This window comes from Antennarius striatus, chromosome 7, assembly GCF_040054535.1.
Source record: "Antennarius striatus isolate MH-2024 chromosome 7, ASM4005453v1, whole genome shotgun sequence".
NCBI lineage: Eukaryota > Metazoa > Chordata > Actinopteri > Lophiiformes > Antennariidae > Antennarius > Antennarius striatus.
Window position 1 is genome coordinate 3,923,412 of NC_090782.1, and position 15,424 is coordinate 3,938,835.

The window sequence follows — 15,424 nt, forward strand, 5'->3', positions numbered from 1 at the left end:
AAATGTTGAACAATTGTGGTAACAAAAAAGCTCCCTGTCCATAACATTTTGTATAATTGGTGAACCCTTCAATCTCAACTATATGTATAAATTTACACACACACACACACACACACACACACACACACACACACACACACACACACACACACACACACACACACACACACACACACACACACACCTCTCTCTAAAGTGTTAGGAAAGCCAAGTGTCTTGGCATCTCAAGTTCTTTGTCTGTTGCCCAGGTAATACCTACAAGTACCAAGCAGGGAACAGAGCCAATGCTTTGCTCTGGTTCAAACACCTGAGTGCTGCCTGTCAGAGCAATAAACAGCAGGTGTGTGACCCCGTAAACACCCAGACCTACAACACACGCTCTTTTCTCTTCTTTGCATTTCACACCGTGTGCTTGTCCCCAGGTGCCAGCCAATCTGATGTCATTCGAGTGACGATGCTGATAAGTGTGACTGTGGAAAAGAGAGCGAAGAAGATGCGGATGTTGGAGGATGAGAAGTATTGACTCAGTAATGGGAGCTTTCACTGCCACGAGCCCTGACCGCCACTTCTCCAGTTTTAGCCCCGCCCTCACTGCAGCCTCGCCTGCCACCACTGCCTTGACCAGAGTACCCGAGTGCCCTTTGCGTGTTTGTGAGTGTGTGTGTTGGATGTCCTGACTACTGAACAAGGACCTGCACCATGCTGTTGTCTCCCGTTGCCCTCAGTGTGTTTAGTGTTACATCATTCAGCAGAACTTCAGGCTTCTCTTTCCTCTCTGTTCTCAGATTTTTTTTTTTGATGGTTTACTCCTTTTATGGTCATCTCATGCTGGACGATGAGAATCCCTACATTTTTAAATCTCCTGGGCACAAATTTGTAGCGTGCACACTTGCGTCGGTCTAAATTGTGGGTCTTTGGAGAGTTTAAAAACACTTCTTTTAGTTATTCTAATCACACTTCAGATTCACTTCACTCACTTGAGTTGTCTTGGAGTTGTAGGATTATTTACATGAAACACACACACACACACGTCCTGTTTAAGCATATCGTTGTTAACATAAGGGCTCTGATTCTCAAGCAGGAAGAATTCCATTTCTTCATTGTGCCCAGTTTTTTGACAGAACTTAGTTCTTTTTTGTTGTATATTTCTGTGTTCTGTGCGGACAGTGTGTAGGTTAGTTTGCATTAACTGCATTGGGTGAGGACGGGCAGCAGTGGGAAGGCAAATATTTGCATAACGGATAAGAATCTAGTCCAGGTTTCACCTCGGTACGATAATCACAGAACCTAAGATAAGATGTGTTTATGATCAGAAAAATGAAATCCAACCCTTTTACAAACCCTTGTTTTTCACACTCCAGTGTTACCTGCTCTCAGAAAGGCGAGGCGCTTGCGTACACACACACACACACACACACACACACACACACACACACACACACACACACACACACACTAAACATTAAAGACTTGAAACTGTGAAACAGTCCAAGAGAGAGCACGGAGAACTCATGATATATGATTTTAACTTCCCTTAATTTTGCTCCTTAACATGATTCGAGCCTCTGTTCCGGAGCAGACATTCGAAGCTACCTGGAGCCCAGCAGAGACTATTTTAAATCTTGTGTGTTTGTATTGTTTTGTGTTTTGTTTTTTTGGTTGTTTTTTTTAATTTCTTGGGAGGGATGGTGCATTTCACAGTATTATCAAGTAGTAGATGATTGCACATCGATGTAGTTTTGTCTGTTACATTTGAATGTTCCATTGTTGTGTTTCTCTCCATTGTTTTGGAGTAGTTATTTTGAATGTTTCGTGAACATGTGAATTTTTTTATTTTTTTTTGCCCCTTATCCTCGAGGACACAGTTCAATTTCAGCCAATACCGTATTACATGTGATGTGGAATAGCAGAAGCATCTTGGTTATGATGAGTGCCAAGTGATGTAATGTTGCTGTTTTTCATCAGACTGATGAAGCTTTGGGGCAGACAGAGCTCCACTGAAATCAAATCTAGTTCATGTTTGCATTGAGAGATGTCAAATTTTTGCTGACGTGCATCAGGGTGCCATGACACTGTTTCTGTTTGGGATAAGTTGAATCCAAGTTAACCAACAACAGGATGTTGGACACTTTCTCACCCTGCAATATTCATCAAGGTCTACTCTTTTTAAATGATTTGAGTTCCTGTCTTTGCAAAATATTTTAGCCAAAATCACAATCAACTTGCTCCTCCATATGAGACTTATTGAAGTAGGTAGAAACAAAGCCCATAATTGATGGAAAAAGTGGTCAAGGCATGTAGAGGTGAGCATATTCAATCACTTTGAACGGCATGTGCTTCAATCAACCCGCTTTACCAAACTAATGAAATCCAGTCCAAACAAGCACACTGTCCTCAAAACCAATATGCAAATCCACTATTCAGATTTTTAAGTCACACAAATAAAAGTAATCAGAGACAAAATACAATTCCATGGCCACGATGGGATGTCCAGTCCTGAAGGAGAGGTGATCATGGGTGAAGAATGACTGAGGAATCCAAAGACAGCCATGTGGAATGTGGTCGTTCCTCTGAGTACGTGTGTTCGTTGGTGTGCTTGTGCACACTGTATTTTTATATGACATTTAATTCATGCCAGACAGGCAGTCAAAGCTGCCATCGCTGTCAGAGGGGGAGTGAGGAGCTCCCCGGGTCCCGTGACCGTCCACCAGCTCATGCCACGACTTCACTTCTGAAGTATGTTCTATTGGAAGCATGAGAAAAAGGAGGACTCATTAGCAGATGCAGTGTGGACTGTGCTCATATGTCTCCACACATTTACAGACTTGATGAAGTATCAAAATCAATGAGCTGAAAATACTGTAGATGCCTGTCCTCACAGGTGTCTGAGTCAGATGGGGGGTTAGGGTCTGCAAATGAATGACATGAAATGTGAGAAACAATTTGAGATGTGGTTTACCTGTATGTTTACCTGTGTTCATCCACAGATGGTGTTTATCTCTTCACATACATATTTAGATTAATATAGAACATACAACAGAACTGATGGAGAGGATCTCCGCTGTAGACCAAGTAACATCCGTATTTCGCTTTGTTCTGTTTGCAATGCAAGCAAAAGTCATGAAATGTTGATTCCTGGGTTAAAATTTCAATTCATTTCTTGAGGGGAATTTTGAAATCTTTATTTGAATCCGTTTGGGTTTAACAATCTTTCCCTCCAGAAAAATGTAGTTAATGATGACTTTTTTTTTACGAGGATTGTTTCTCCAATTAAAATATACATGATTATTTTTATTCAGTTGTAATTTGTAGACAGTGTATGGTCAAATTAAGGGAAACTTGTTGGAAGTTGTCTTTCCTGAACTAATTTCTTCGATTCCAGTTAGATCACTGCTAAAATAAGATGACCCCTATTATCTTTTTTCTTTTAAAGTAGGAGAATCAAAATGGCAGGGGGGTTCTCCTCATTTCAGACAATTTTCGGTCATCGTCGAGAAATTGGCTTGAAAATGTTGCTGTGTTTCCTTTAAATTGATGATGCTGTTTCCATATGCACAAGTTTCCCTGTCAGCTGTCTGACTGAATCTTCTTTCTGAACTCATTCTGTTAAAGGGTGATGACGGTTGGAATTGAATCAATATGAATTTGTGCCCCCCAAACATTTGGGTGGGTGTCATTCACTGTTTACCAACAACGACGATCTTCATTTAAGTCACTCAATGTGACAAGAATGATCTTTAAATGACCTTTGACCCTCACCTTTTACCTGGCTCTGTGTGTTTGTCTCTGCCTGTGTCATGATCGTGGCGAGCGCTGTGACCTCATTGCTGAGTGATGTGCTGCCTGGTGTGAAGACTGAGAACCAATAAACACTCTGGCCTTTTTTACTCCACACCTCTGTCTCTTGTTCTGTTGAAAACTTTTTATCAGAGGGTACGAGGGATGGCTGGCGGCTCTGTGCTCATATATCTTGTCTCAATGGTTGTACTACGTGCCTAAAATTATTATGGTTGAGTTTTTGAAGCTATTAATAATTATCTTTGCTTATGACTCAGCGTAAATTTTAAGAAATGTCTGAGTAAATACAAAAGGAATAGATTACAAAGGTTAAAATGACTAGTTATATTGGTTTAGTTTTAGTCAATAAATTATCTAATTAAAGCATTGCTCCACAAGTATAGAAATTGTATAGTCTGGTTCATCAAGGTCCATATCTGTAGAAGTTTAGTACACTACTAACAAAATTTATTGCTGTTTATTTCCAAAGAGGAGTCAGTAAAACAAAGCATGAAATATCAGATTTTTGGCACATGTATGAGTATGTTCACTAAGGATTTAATAACATACCACTTATTTTTTGGCCCAATCAGAGGAAATTGTTTCTCAATTTCAAACTTGGTTGTGCTTAATTGTAGGGCAGGGTTTGATGCAGCCTCTCTGATTTTAGTGAATCTTCTGTCTGAAAACACATTTTTAGGGCAACAACCACAATGCTTATACCAATACAATCTCAAAACGAATAAACCAACCTGTTCCAGAAGAAAAGGCACCCAGACGATGGCAAAAATCCATCTGCAAGAATTCCACTACTGGAGTGGTGGAATGAGCCTCGACCGAAACCCTGTGAACCCAGTGCAGAGTGGGCCGCTATCCACAGGTTGACATCATCCACAGGCTGTCAGTGCACACAGAGGGGATACTGATGGAGTTACTGATTGTGGAAAATATTTAATCTATTTGTGTCAAAGTGATGGTACGTCTTTTGTCTGTTACGCTTGTTTGGTGACGGATTAATTAGTCATTTTAAGTTCATAAGAAACAGAATACAACATGAACTACCCAGAAAAATTGCGACTAAAAAGTGTTTTTTTAAATCACTCATGTACTTTTTTGTTTGTAAATACACATAATAGAGAAAATTTAGTTTTGGTTTTAAGTTAAGTTTACGTTTTCAGGGTGCAAGTGGATTTTTAAAACGAAGTACTTCAAAAAAATCACCCAGGAATGAGTGTTTGCTGCAGTGGTCAAAGCTAGATGACGGGAGCTGGAGGCATGAAGTGTGGAGGGAATGATGAACCTCTTGACCGGTTGTTCTCCGGTTGTTCTCCGGCCGTTTAAATGAGCCCCCGCGGCCCCACAGCGCCACCTGGTGGGCCGGAGCCGCAGGCGCAAGGAGGCCAGAGGAGGAATGACGGCAGGAGGCGGAGGGGAGGAACTATCGAGGTGATTGAGAAAATGGTAAATCATCGTGATTTGTAGCAGAGGTGCCTTTTTGTATCCGTTATCTTCAAAATAGACGGACTTTATCTTCACTTTCAACAACTTTGTGTGCGATGAACGACGCGCTGCCTTGAGGTAAGTGATCTTAATGGACGGCTCGTTAGAACAACACGACGCAGCTAGCCGATGCGGCTAACGCGGGTAGCTCGGTGAGAACGGCCGGCACAGCGGCGTCACACCGGGGGGAGAGATGTCACCGTGTCGTGACGTCCAATGTCACCCGTCAAAGCTGCGCAGCAGCTATGTCAACTGAAATGCCCTCTAACGTGGCATAGCGGGGAGTGTGTGGTGGGAACCGCGTCCACGGAGACATCATGAAAGGGGCGATTGTGTGGAAGCGGCGGCGGCCGGTGGGTCCGTCAACCGCCGGGCAGACGTGGCAGACCTCGGCGTCCACAGGAGTCCTCACCGTGACGTGTTGTCCGTGTGTTCACGGCAGACGTGAGGCTTTGTAAACAAAGCACGGTTTGTTCATGATCGGAGAGTTTAGATCGTCCACAGAGGACGGTTCTGACCCCACCGCAGCAGGTCTGCTTCTCCATCAGCCGCCGAACCGAACCGGGACCAGGGGTTCGGTTCCCCGCCAGACTCACCGGTTTGCTTCCTGGGCTGAGGGGAGGAGGCAGAGCCTGGAGGAACGGGGAACCTGGACTCCTGTGAACCTGACCCATCAGCTATAAACCAGCCTGCAAACACACCCAGTTTACACGTTCACCAGTCACTGCTGAACATGGTGCACACACCCATCTGTGCCAGAGGTCCTTCTGCTACAGGACATGAGATTAACCCTCAGTGGTGGTGGAAATACCAGTAATAGTACCCTGGGATTATTGTTTGAGTGTGGCCTCAGCATTGGGACCCAGAACTGTTTTAACATCCTTTCTCATTGTGGGACAGTTAGACAGTTTTTATCTTCAAAATTCAGAGACAAAGCTGTTTAATTGACAAATGACGTATCTTTTGAGATTCACATCAGAATCCACGTACTAATCCAGAATATTTCAATTGATAGGCCTCACTTGTGTTAGATAACCAGTAACGATACACACGTTAGGTCAGATCAAATTGCTGCTGAAATCTTCACGGATTCAGTGTCTGTCGAATCTGACGCGTTTTCAAGAATCAGTGAGTTAATAAAAACATGACAGTCGAGATGTTACGTCGTGTTTCTGCTGCTTTTAGGTGTGATGATGTGACGGCTAAACTTTCCTCTGGCGGGGTGTGACTCTGATATCTAGGTTCAACCATGATTTCCTCTCCATTCTCTGCTGATGTCAGTGATGTCGGCTGTAACCGGATTGACCACATCATCATCATCAGAGTAGCAGAGCTCCATTCAGAACTAGACAAAGAGAGAGAGAAGCAGGCTAATCTGTCAGTAATATTATGTTATTAGATTCAGGGACACACCCAAAGAATCCTCAGTAAAATGACCCAGCAGCACTGATGGCCTGTGTGCTCCTGATGTAATTACATCTGCTGGGCAGGACGGTTCTGTCCCAGCACCGGGTCATCGGCTGCCCTGAAGGGGAATGTGGGGGAGAGAGGCAGCAGATCAGTCCGTTTCTTTCCACACATTATTGACTGTACATTTGGCATCCTGCTCACCTCCCTTTGCTACTTTCCTCTTATCGTAACTCCTCCTCTTCACTCCCAGCCAGCTCTCATTCCTGTTGCTACCTCCTGACTGACTGTCGTTCCCAGAGAGAGGCAGCGACGCTCCCGAACCGAACAGCACGGAGTTCTGAGGACCATGCGTCAGGGGTGAGGGAGGATCGCCGTGGGGGACGTTGCTCGACATCAGGGGAGGAGGGGATCGGGGCCGGTCGGTGTGGAGATGAAGCTCAAACAGCGCATGGTGGTGTTGTGTGCCGTGCTCCTCCTGCTGGGCCTGGCCAAGATCTTCCTGCTGGATGGAGGCGAAGGCTCCGCCGCCAGCCGACGGGACCTCAGAGCATTTCGCAAGGTCAGTGCGCTTCGTTTAAAGAACAAACATCGCTGTATTTGGGCTGATTCGTAAGAATCCTGTTAGACTTGAGCTCCAGTCGAACTTGGCAGCGCTGGCGAGCACAAGGCACGAATGCGAGTCGATTATAATCTCAGTTTTCTGATCACCTGCTTCTAACAGATGGAAGCCAGCCTCTCTCTGTCCCGTGGAGCTCGCCTCACCCACACCCTGCAGTCTCCCTGGGAGATAGCGAGCCAGTGGGTGGGCCCGCGAGAAGTCTACCCCGAGGAGACCCCGGAGCTGGCTGCCGTGCTCACCTCGCTCAGCTCGGCCCGGATACAACGGGCTGACGTGGGCTACAAGGGCACCCAGCTCAAAGCCCTGCTGGTGCTGGACGGGGGACAGAAAGTCGTGTTCAAACCCAAACGGTGAGATCTGAGATCAGTGAATGAGATCCCGCATTAATTTTATGCAAGAATCCCTTGTATTTTTTTTTAAATTCTGTCCTCCCCGCCCTCCCCCCAGATATAACCGGGACTACGTGATCGAAGGCGAGCCGTACGCCGGCTACGACAGACACAACGCAGAGGTCGCCGCGTTCCACCTGGACAGGTGCCTAATGGGCATTATTGGAGCGTGTGACGTTGATCTCTGCTGCTGTGTGTGATAACCGTCCATCTGCCCTCTGCTCAGGATCCTGGGCTTCAGGAGAGCTCCCCTAGTGGTGGGGAGGCACGTCAACCTGCGGACGGAGATCAAACCCGTGGCCACCGACCAGCTACAGAACACCTTCCTCATGCAGGGTCGGTTTTTCTCCACGCTTTGGTTTTCTCTAATAACTCTCAGGTTAAAGTGTGTGTGTTTTGGACATCCCATCATGAGACTGGCCGTCTGTGATTTTCATGTCTTTTATCTCAGTACACTTTGTTTCCCGGTTTTAATCGTAAGATGTTCTATTCTGGACTCACGTCCGTTTCTTATCTTCCTCTCTTTTACTTTCTGGAGTATCAGCTCGATCAGCTGCTACGAACTCCTGTTTGGTTAGAGGGTGATACTGCAAAGTTGAAGTAAGATAAAAATGTTGACTTAAGAGGAACTTGTTTGCATTTTATTTAACTGATGGTTGACATATTTTTGTACATTTCTTGCGCTGGATGGTTGAAAGTATACTGAAACCCAGGATTAAAGCAGTAGCTGTGCTAAAAGTATGACCCCTACTGAAGGGGAACTCCTGCAGTTTTACACTTAAAGGTTATTTACCATCCAGAGGAGTAAGGCTAAACCAACAAACAGTAGGTGTTGTTTTTTTTAATCTTACGTGGCTTTTTTAGAGGTCCAGGAAATTACCACGATGTCATAGGGGAGCGTTTATCTCATATTTGACTCCACAGAAACTAAAATAGGGCATGTTTGAAATGCATGGACATTTTCTTATCACAGATGGTTTACTTAAAGATAAAATGATGATGTGGTTCCTTCAACACGATCCAGATAATTAGACACGAAGGCAAATATTTGCACTACTAATAACACTCTCTGGAGAAGTTTAGAACCAGTGGAAGCCAACAAGTATTTGAGTACTTCTACTTCACTAATTTTTGTAGGCAACTGTAATCCATTACATTTATTTGATGACTGTAATTTGTATTTAATGACAGACTTGAAATATTTATACAAAATGTAAATGCTGCTCCAAATTAATGTTACTGTTTAAAGCTACTTTTACAATAAGTGTATCGTGACTCGAACCAAACTTTAAAGTTACTTTTAAGATCATGTGACAGTGCTTGGTTGTGGTGAAAACTGAAATCTGAGTACTTATACTTGTACTTAATGTGACAAACAGCAGTGTTGGTGAATCCCTGGTGTTAATGATTAGTACATAAATCAATTAAGATAAGCCTTTATTGATCTCTGCAGTGAAAATGTATGCAGCAGCACAGGCACGGCAGCTTGTCCACAGAGACACGTAGAGAAGGATAATAAAGGGTTCCAAAGCGAGCTGTTTAATCACTAGTCTAATAATAAAACTGTGTTCAATCAGTCTTTCTTTAATTACTCGTTTGACGACTACCCTCTGAGGATCGGCTGCTTCTGCGTTTTACCATCATTTTGAGGTTCGAACTGCTGATCAGACGAATCCCACATTTTGATGATGACCCCCGGAAATTACAGAGTGCTCTGGAATAGAGCTGCTCTCTGCCGTAGTCGTTCTAGTTGGTATGCAGTGATGTCAACATGACAGTAAAGGATTCCTGTTAAACGTAAATTTAGCGTTCTTGGCCGGTTCAACCTGACAAACCACAACGTGATGTTCTTATTAGTCGACACACGTCATTAAGTTGTCAAAGAAATCCCCGTTCTCTTGATATAAGAGACTCATTGTTACACGTGTCGAGCCGTGACGCGTGTCTTCATTAGTGAGGCTCGCGCTGGATGTCGTGAGACGGTGTAAGACTCGGTTTTCAACAGGCTGTTGTTGAGGTGGGATCAACGATATCTTTGACCAACAGCAAATTCTTTCTGCTTCACTCTTAAGATAAAATGATATATTTATCAAAATATATCATTGTCTATTCCAGGCCATCCAGATCACACTGGATGGCCTTTTAAAAACAGCCTCCAGGCTGAAAATGATTTTCTGGAGTATTTCCTTCAGGACCTACACAGGCTGCCTGATTTGAAGAGTTAGCCTTTTTGTGCAGGAGAATAAAAGAATCGCGTTGCATTTTCCCCACAAGTCTTTCTTCTAACTCTGACTTGTCTCACTCAGAGATCTGAGAGGAACACGGTCGTTTACGCATCCTGATTCATTCTCATGGGTACTGTTTTTTCCTCTCCCTTTAGGTAATAATACGTGCTTCTATGGAAAGTGTTATTACTGTCGGGAGAATGAGCCGGCCTGTGCCGAGGGAGAGATCATCGAGGGGTCTGTGACCCTGTGGCTACCGGACGTCTGGCCGCTGCAGAGACACCGACATCCCTGGGGACGCACGTACAGAGAGGGGAAACTGGCCAGGTGGGTGTTGAGTTCCATGTAATCGTATCATCAGTTTTCTAACTCGGGGGTGGGGGGGATCCCATGACTTGACTCATGAAAGTGTTCTAGTTCTAAACAAGCCTGTTGCTGCTTCAGTTATCAAATAGTGATTAAATTTGATTAATTTATATGACAGAGAAATGAAATAAGCAAAAATAACATGAACTGCACACAAGAAAAAATAATTCAATGTGCGTTGTCCACACTGTGTAAAAATAACATTACAAATGAATCTGCATCTGCATGAGTCAGTTATTCCCAGTTTTCATGGTTACTTGTAAAGACATAAAACATTCATAAAACATTCATCTCGCATGTGCCACGTCGTCTACCCGTCTGTTTCGAGTTGATATCTGTAAACATTTGTTCGGAAGCTCGTCTGAGAAGATGTCTGCACTTCATCAAAGATCAAAACCCGAGAAATTCCATGTGATCATTTCATTCGATAATTTTGCTCTGTTCTCTTTATTTATCTTAAATTTTAAACCTTTTTTTCCCCTTGTTTTTCTTAACTTATTTAACTTATTTATCTTATTTGTCAACCGGGCTTACTGGGACCTTCAGAGACATATTTCATACTGTCATATGAAAACGTGTGTCAGCATGACAAATAAAGACTCTGATTCTCTGATTCTGATTGTGAGTAGGATTGCTTAGATTAAAAGAATGTTGATGAGAGATTTGTTTCCCAGGCCTACAGTCAGGTTCTTTCAGTTGTCAGGATAAGAATGTTTTAGTTTGAAGGGAAAAGCTAGTAAATAAATGAATTCTATCAAATGTTGGTGTAAGTTGCAGGAGGAACCTCCAAATCTTAACCCTAACCTCCTAACCCTACCAAACATCAGCCAGCACACAGAAGGTCATCTGATTGACTTGTTTTTTGGATGTCCACCGGTTCATGAAAGCGTTACACTGACATCATCAGCGAGGTCTTTTCTTGATCCTTATTATCCATCAGTGGCCACGAAATCTGAAGGAAAACTTGCGAGAATAACCGACGCTTGACTGAATTTCACTTCAAACTTGACTCTGCTTCAGACTCAGTAGACCCCGCTGAGGCCAAGCTGAGTGTGTATGAAGAGCAGAGCGGCTCAGGGTTATAAATTAACAAATAGAGACTTTGTGCGTTCGTTCATCAACACATAACGTTTAAAGAGAACCGGACTGCAGATCAGGAGCTTCTGCCAAATGCAAAACATGTTTTAGGAGAGTTCCCCTAAAGACTCCGAATTCTGAGTGTGTGTGTGTGTGTATTTGTCAACTGCCTAGATGGGAGTACGATGAGAGTTACTGCGAGGCGGTGAAGAAAATGCCTCCATACGATGCGGGACCGAGGCTGTTGGATATCATCGACACGGCCGTCTTTGATTACCTTATTGGAAACGCGGATCGTCATCACTACGAGAGCTTTCAGGATGATGGTGGTGCCAGCATGGTCATCCTCCTTGACAACGCAAAGAGGTGTGTAAAGGTGTTGGAGGGTGTTAACAAAACACATTGGTTTCTCGAAGCATATTTCAGTCACAATAATAATAAACACACAGATCAATCGTCCTCCATTTGACATGAAGAATAGTGAGAGTTTGAATTTGACTTTGGAGCGTGTTTTGCATCTCTGATGCTGGGACACGTAAACATTAATATTAAATATGATGCGGTATCAGAGCAAACATGTCGTCAAGTACGTGTTATATATCACATAATGTGTGACGACACACATGTGGAAGTTCTGTTTTCAGCATATACCTACAGATCACAGATACCTACACAGCGTCCAGTCAGACTGAAACAGAACCGCCGTCTATCTTTGTGAGCGCAGACGAGGAACCGCTGGTAGAACCAAGAATCCAACGTGTGTCTCTGCAGTTTGATGCCCTTTCCTCTCAACCGTATTGTGTTGAATACAGAACAAAACAACATTAAAGGTAAATAATGTTAAAAAGAAGTAAAGGTTGAGAGGAAATTGCAACAATTAATTGCATCATCGGCAACCACCTGGGAAAAAAACCCAACCAAAATGAACGTGTCTTCACTTGAACTAACTGAAAAGCCTCATGTGACAGAATTAAACTGCAGTCGTGAAGATTTTGAGATTGATTTTAGTTTTTAAGATTCAAAACAACTGGAAATAAACTAAATAATGACATTTGTTGTTTTTTTTGTTTCTGGTGAACTGTTGTGCGTTCAGTTTGTCCCAGGATGACTCTGATTGGTCATCGGGGCTCTCCTCTAATGTTTATCACGTTAATTTTCAATGGGAACTCGTCTTGGAGGAGCACAACAGGTAACAAGGGAACAACAACCACTAATCCCATACCCGCAGTCTGGGACGCAGGAACTCTCCCCTGCTGTGTGTGTGTGTGTGTGTCATAGCTGTTAGAGTGTGGGTTCTGTTGACCGCGGTGCAGACAGGCTTCCAGCTTTATCATTTAGTTTTTTACTTCTTCTTTTTTTTTTCTTTTTTCTTGCAGCTTTGGGAACGCAGCTCTGGATGAGCGAAGTATCCTTGCCCCGCTCTATCAATGCTGCATGTAAGGACACACATCTCAGTGTTTGATGAGCATACTGTATGTAGCCACTATCGTACTTTCTTTATACACATGTTTTCTGTCCCGGTTAGGATTCGTGTCTCCACGTGGAACAGATTGAACCTGCTGAGGAGTGGAGCTCTGAGTTCAGCCATGCAGCAGGCGCTGGGATTTGATCCCATCCACCCCGTCCTGGCAGAGCCACACCTGGCAGCACTGGACAGACGTCTGTCTGGAGTCATAGCTACTGTCAAGCAGTGTCTGGAAGCACAGGGTTCTGAAAACACGCTAATAGAGGACCGAATGAACCTCCCACATCCCTAGAAACAAAGGATGGAACACGACCGCGGTTTCGTGAGCGGCCAGGACGTGACCTCCTGAACACAGAGAACGCAGCCGGATGAGTCCTGCTGTAAAAAAAAAAAAAAAAAAGATGCAGCGTGGGTAATGAAGAGGGGTGGGACCAAGACTGTATATTTATTCCCCTCTTGTCCTTCACACGTTTGCCACTCTTACAAGACTGCAGTGCGTCTTGTGAAGGAGTCACTGGATTCAGAGCGGTGTCACTTTCAACTACATGTACTTTCTCAGGACCGTTGGATGCTCTAGGATGGTATCTACTGTAAGACCTCCATCTGATACTACTGGTTGATACGATGCACCTGCCTTGTACCAAAATGCTCCATTCCTAGAGAAGCATAGACGCTAAAGGGAGGTGAAAATGAGCCGCAATGCTTCAGTGAAAGATGATTTCAGGCTGTGAATTAATAGCCCAGGAGGCTGACAAGTAGATTCCTGTTGAAATAACTCGACGTTCAATCCGTTTCAGAACTGACGTTACTTTTTTCAAAATGTCAAATGTCAAATCAACGTTTGAAAGGATAACAGAATGTACTCATCCCTACCCTCATCATTGTGTACATATTTAACTTAGTGACATAGACTTGAACAGTATAAAGTTGTGGATTATAATATCGTGTGTGTGTGTGTGTGTGTGTGTGTGTGTGTGTGTGTGTGTGAGTGCCATATTGTGCCATAAATTAAAAAGCTACTGAGTTCATGGACTTGAAGTGAGAGCAAATGGAGTCGAGTGTATGGGCTCATCTTCAGCATTAAATTATGATCTATCACATCTTGTCTCTGTGGTCTTTGTTACTCTTGTTGAAGGAAAATTTGCACGGTTTGTTTGAAAGGTGTCAGCACTACAGTAAGACTTGGCTTCATGCTGGTGGAAGGGACTTTCACTTAGTCTTGCATTTAGTCACTCGGATGTTTTTATTTTAGTCACGCTAGATCTGAGATGGGTATACAGGTCATATCTGAAACTTGGCGGTTATAGTTAACATTTACATTACCATAAGTAGTATTTATCTTTTCATTGGTCCACTTTTTTTTTTAAATTGGTTTTCATTTCTCCTGATTTGAAGCACTTCTTATGCACCAAATGTGTTTCAATCAATCAGTCAATGTTCCCATGAAGGCAGCGGTACCAGAGCTGCCATCGCTGCCATCGCAGCCAAAACTCTGAATTCAGTTTTATAACAACAAAATAAAACCAAGACTGATGGGTAGGGAGGAAGTTTCAATTGTGGTTTGTACACCTGAGATTCAGGCGGCAACATCCAGGTGTCTCAAGTCCCAACAGTGTTCTGCAGATGTATTGAGCAGCTGTCTGTAACGGAACCAAACCAGAAGCAGCTGCAGATTGTCTGAATGTCTGGTCCTCTGAAGACACGTTTGACTTGTTACCCATCTGTTCTGATTCTGTTGGTGCCTCCACAATAAATGTTTCAGATTATCCCCAGAACTTCAATTTAGAAATCAGTGCTGTGCATTTCATTGATAAAATGTACAAAATACCAAACTACTTTGTATTTATTTAGCTTATCTTTGTGATAAAATTTGTGTGACAAATATGAAAAAAAAATGAAAAAAAGCAGTTTCAGTGCTACTGTGCTTCCGTCACAGACCACCCGTCACAGCAGGATCTCACCCCACGGCGCTGATCATTCGTTCTGAGTGAAGGTTGTTCCAACCACAGAGGGGAAACTTGAGGTGGAACCCGTGTGTCCGCCCTCCCTTTCCTACACACAGATGTTTGCCCTTCTTTGTCTTGTGGTCGCATCCAAACTGTATGTGAAACAAACTGACTGACGACACCTGGTCTGTCAGGTGTTTTACTCCAGACGTGTACCAAAACATTGAAACTTCAATGACAACTACAACCTTTGATGGGCTGAACATGTCAGGGCATACAGCCTCTTCATGTCTTCAGGTTGTGTTGAACTAAATTATTTAGAACATGGGTGTCAAACTTATTTTCAGTGAAGGCCACATCAGCACAATGGCTGTCCTCAAAGGACCAGATGTAACTTATAAATGTAACTCAATGTAATGTAAATAAATGTAACTACTCTTATGAATTTATTACTTATTCAAGTTACAAACATGACAGTTGCAAAAAAATCCACTTGCTTTTTGCTCTGTTTTAACATAAATCCTTTTGTCAGGTTATTAAACCCAAAGAACTCCAGCAATCAAGGATCAAAAATTCAAGTGACTAAAGAAAAATAACATCAAACACAAGTTAAGATAAAACATTTTCGTCAAAGTTAAAATTTAGACACT

The 15,424-nt window shown here is 43.2% G+C and overlaps 2 protein-coding genes across 6 annotated transcripts in view; both read left to right on the plus strand.

Moving 5' to 3' along the window:
• ralgps2 (Ral GEF with PH domain and SH3 binding motif 2) overlaps positions 1-3,894 on the plus strand; it is a 74,107-nt gene extending 70,213 nt beyond the window's left edge. For all 4 annotated transcript variants that reach the window (XM_068318664.1, XM_068318663.1, XM_068318662.1 and 1 more), the window contains 2 exons: positions 249-340; positions 423-3,894. In XM_068318664.1, coding sequence (XP_068174765.1) covers positions 249-340; positions 423-452 — 122 coding nt within the window. In that variant the 3' untranslated portion in view covers positions 453-3,894. The remainder of the gene's footprint in view (positions 1-248; positions 341-422) is intronic.
• A 1,269-nt stretch (positions 3,895-5,163) lies between these two features.
• Positions 5,164-13,922, plus strand: fam20b (FAM20B glycosaminoglycan xylosylkinase). 2 transcript variants are annotated; one of them, XM_068320334.1, is made up of 9 exons: positions 5,164-5,355; positions 6,985-7,246; positions 7,409-7,656; positions 7,754-7,840; positions 7,922-8,031; positions 10,076-10,247; positions 11,538-11,729; positions 12,740-12,799; positions 12,889-13,922. In XM_068320334.1, the coding sequence occupies exons 2-9, from the start codon at positions 7,118-7,120 to the stop codon at positions 13,118-13,120; spliced, it is 1,230 nt and encodes a 409-aa protein (XP_068176435.1). In that variant the 5' UTR covers positions 5,164-5,355; positions 6,985-7,117; the 3' UTR covers positions 13,121-13,922. The 2 variants fall into 2 exon arrangements, with proteins under 2 accessions (XP_068176435.1, XP_068176436.1); XM_068320335.1 differs by having other exon boundaries at positions 5,181-5,238.
• Positions 13,923-15,424: the final 1,502 nt, after the last annotated feature.

Excerpts from the sequence above, each read along its gene's own strand:
- fam20b (XM_068320334.1), top strand. The coding sequence starts at position 7,118 with ATGAAGCTCAAACAGCGCATGGTGGTGTTGTGTGCCGTGCTCCTCCTG. Across the intron at positions 7,841-7,921 it reads GCCGCGTTCCACCTGGACAG|GATCCTGGGCTTCAGGAGAG; the intron begins GTGCCTAATGGG and ends CCCTCTGCTCAG. Across the intron at positions 8,032-10,075 it reads GAACACCTTCCTCATGCAGG|GTAATAATACGTGCTTCTAT; the intron begins GTCGGTTTTTCT and ends CTCTCCCTTTAG.